This window comes from Cucurbita moschata, unplaced genomic scaffold, assembly GCF_002738365.1.
Source record: "Cucurbita moschata cultivar Rifu unplaced genomic scaffold, Cmos_1.0 Cmo_Scf00021, whole genome shotgun sequence".
NCBI classification, from domain to species: Eukaryota; Viridiplantae; Streptophyta; class Magnoliopsida; order Cucurbitales; family Cucurbitaceae; genus Cucurbita; species Cucurbita moschata.
In genome coordinates this window covers 3,796,087-3,799,731 of record NW_019268537.1, presented here as the reverse complement: position 1 = coordinate 3,799,731, position 3,645 = coordinate 3,796,087, and the positions used below count along the sequence as shown (strand labels likewise).

The 3,645-nt window shown below is 39.3% G+C and overlaps 1 protein-coding gene across 1 annotated transcript in view; it reads left to right on the top strand.

Moving 5' to 3' along the window:
- Window positions 1–478: 478 nt before the first annotated feature.
- LOC111458436 (oxysterol-binding protein-related protein 1D) overlaps window positions 479–3,645 on the top strand; it is a 7,359-nt gene continuing 4,192 nt past the window's right edge. The window contains exons 1-4 of the mRNA XM_023101113.1: window positions 479–1,355; window positions 1,816–2,172; window positions 2,673–2,760; window positions 3,084–3,553. Of these exons, the coding sequence (XP_022956881.1) occupies window positions 828–1,355; window positions 1,816–2,172; window positions 2,673–2,760; window positions 3,084–3,553 (1,443 nt within the window). The 5' untranslated portion in view covers window positions 479–827. The remainder of the gene's footprint in view (window positions 1,356–1,815; window positions 2,173–2,672; window positions 2,761–3,083; window positions 3,554–3,645) is intronic.

Below are 3,645 nucleotides of genomic sequence, written 5' to 3'. Positions count from 1 at the left end.
TTTTTTTTTTTTTTTTTTTTTTTTTTTAAATTTATTTTAAAAAAATCAACTTATCCACCGTACAAATTACATTAATAACTAAAATCTCACCAAATTCAAACATCGGGATGATCACAAGATACACTTACATATTTTTAATTTGTTTAAAAATAGGATAGAGATAGAGTTGAGTTGTAAGCCTCTGACCATCTGACCAACTGAACAGAATCTATTAATTTTCAGAAATTTTGATAAAATTTAATCCAACTCAATATTTATAGTTTGGGTAGTATAATCTAAATCGTTTTAATTATCAGGTCTGTTATTTTGTAGGAGCTAGAAAAATATGAAAAAAAAAAAAAAAAAATTGATGGTGGTAAATCTTTTTTTGGTTGTATGTTGGCTCCACCTGGGCGGCGGGGGGTGGTTTAGGGAAGGGGAAGAGAGGCTGTAATCCATAGGATTCCAATGAGCGGTGGAGCCCAAGAAGGCAAGGCATGAGTTACAAAGCCAAGTAGAGTGTGTTACTGCCCACTCGCTCTCTCTCGCCTTGCCTTTTGGTTTGAAGACCCACCCTCTTCCTCTGCCTCTCCCTCTTCCCTCCATTACTCCTTCTTGACGAGATCTCTACTCCTCCTCTACTCCAATCCCACTCGTCTTCTTCTGTATGTCATTTCTGAATCCTCTCGCTTTCCCAGGTCCTTCATCCTTCCATCGACTCCCACATTCATTTCTCCTCTCTCTGGGATCGCCCCCGGATTGTTTCTTTCCTTTCTTTGCTTTTATGTCTTCCTGATCCATGTCCTGTGTTGGGTTTTCTCTACTTTCTCGGTTGGTGTTGCCTTGAGATGAATCCTCTCTGCTGCATTGCTCCGGTTTCTATTGATCGGGACCGGGCTAATCCGGTTGTTGCCAAATCCCCCACTCACTGTCACTTAGGGCTTGATGCTCCTATTAAGACTTTGAGCTATGGCTCTAAACCCACCTTTTCCGCTCAGGTTTCGTCGGTTGGGACTGAATCTGATAAGCTTTCTGTCTCTGTTAACCATGAAGGGGAAGACTCGGTTACTGAAGCTCGGGATTCTAAGGGACTTGCTGCCAATGGTGGGGTTAGTGGCACCGTTGCTGGGATTCTGTTCAAGTGGGTGAACTATGGGAGAGGTTGGAGGTCGAGGTGGTTCGTGCTGGAAGATGGGGTGCTTTCATACTATAAGATTCACGGTCCCGATAAGATTCTGATGAGCCCTGCTAGAGAGAAGGATGTTAGGGTGATCGGAGAGGATTCTTTGAGGTATATGAGGAAGGCTAATTGGGGAACCACTCGACTCGGATTGTTGAAGAAGCAATGCAAACCTTTTGGGGAGGTTCATTTGAAGGTGGGTTCTGTTTCGTTTTGAAAATTTTAATTCACTGTGTGCTTGTATCTTGTATGTAGGAATGGAATTGGATCATTTTTAGTCTTTTTCTTCGTGGTTCTTTTGATTGATTGGATACCCATGAGGCTTATTTTTCGCACTACTTTGAAAATGTGTCTGGAAATTTCCCCTCTTGTTCATAAAGGAAAATTTAAAGCTGCACCCAGATTTCATTTATCCTCGAGAAACATGAGAAAATGAACTCTTACAGTACTTTGTGACTTTACTTGGCTTCCCGTTTGGGAAATTTTTAATTGCCATATTGTTTCTCCCCTAGAGGGCTAATCGTTTTATTTTGATCCAGTGTTCATCTGGGAAGAAACATTGAGTTTCCTGTATGAACTCTGTCTTTTGTTCATTATTTTTCTACTTATCAACTTCCTTTTGCGATTTGCTACACAAAACATATCCTATTTTGCAGGTTTCTTCAGTTCGTGCTAGTAAATCAGATGATAAAAGGCTTTCCATCTTCACTGGAACAAAAACTCTTCACTTGAGATGCATAACGAAAGAAAACAGAGCTGCGTGGATTGATGCTTTGTTATCTGCCAAAGATCTTTTCCCCAGAGTGTTATGCAGCAATGATTTTCTTCCATCCCAGGAGGTCGTTGTTTCGACGGAGAAGCTTCGTTCACGACTATCACAAGAAGGGATTGATGAGACAGTCATCAATGACTGCGAATCAATTATGCTCTCTGAACTCTCTGAGATGCAAAATCAGTTGAAAGCTCTCCAATATAAGCATGTTTCTCTCTTAGATACATTAAGGCGATTGGAGGTATTTCCTCCAACCAGATTCATTATTAATCTGTTACTTGCTACATTGCATTGGCATCGGAGAAGAACAATCCAATATTTTGGTTAAGGTTGATATTGTGCTGTTAAAACCTATTTATGTTCTAACTAGCTATGTGGTGGTAATGTTAAACTAGGGTCAACTGGTCAAGAGCCTGTTATTTATTTTAGTGTACTACTAAAAGAAACAAGTACTTTTCTTTGTCGATGCCTACTTACATGGAGTAAAGATTACTACTGGAATGTAACCAAGCTGGTGATAACCTCTCAGAATTTCTATACTCAATAAGCCCATGAAAATGTATGCGATCCTCGCTGGTTTGCATCATTCATTCTCCAAAATTTGTTGCATCTACATATTCATTTCCACTCAAGCACATGCCCATTTCATTCCCCTGTCACAGTTTTGGAAGAATGTCTAGCAATTCGACTTTGAAAACTTCGCTTATTTCAGAAAAATAATGTGTTAAACTTGTTTTACAGACAGAGAAAATAGAACTGGAAACTACTGTCGTGGATGAAACAAAGGAACGGGAGTCTTGCTGTGGACAAGGGAACAGACGATTCAGTGGTTAGTTACTCTGTACTGTATCTTTTCCGCGAATATTCCTAAAAGCAACACGTGTACATTCTTAAACCATGAAGTGTGCTTTTTTCTTAAATGGAAATGAGCCAAAGAACATGGATGGTGAGTTGGTAATTATAATTTTTTCTTACTGTAGCCAGAAGAGCAATTGAAATTGCTTGATTTTGTTCTTCATGTTCTCCAAATCTCTCCTTTAGATGTGTTATATGCGATGAGTTTTCTAATGAAGAATTACATTTTAGGTTCAAAGTTTTGTAAATAGTCTTTCTCTTGTCTGATATGTTGCTAATTTTCCTCCCTTGTTTCAGATTTCTATTCTGTTTTGTCGGAGGGAAGCGGATCCGATTTTGATGGAGAAAATGAGAGTCAAGATGGAGGTGATGTTGAAACAGATGAAGATGACGGGATGTATTTTGATACCAATGATTTTTTGTCTGCAGAAGCTTTGAGAAGCGCTTCCTATCGCAGTAGGGAATCCTCAGGAATTGCTTGTGCATATGATAGTGGTTCTTACTTTCCTGATCATCTGTGTGAAGCCGAAAATCAGATAAGGATGGTGAAATATCCATATGTCAAAAGAAGAGACAACCTTCCAGATCCGAAGGAGAAAGAGAAGCCTGTAGGCTTATGGTCAATTATCAAAGATAATATTGGGAAGGACTTATCTGGAGTATGTCTACCTGTTTACTTTAATGAGCCACTGTCTTCGTTGCAGAAGTGTTTTGAGGATCTGGAATATTCTTACTTGGTCGATCAAGCGTTCGAATGGGGCAAGCAGGTCAGTCACTCATTATTCTTCAATTTCCTGGAGAGCAGTTTTATGGTGCAATTGTGATTGGTTACAGCAGTTTTTTTTTTTTTTTTTTTTTT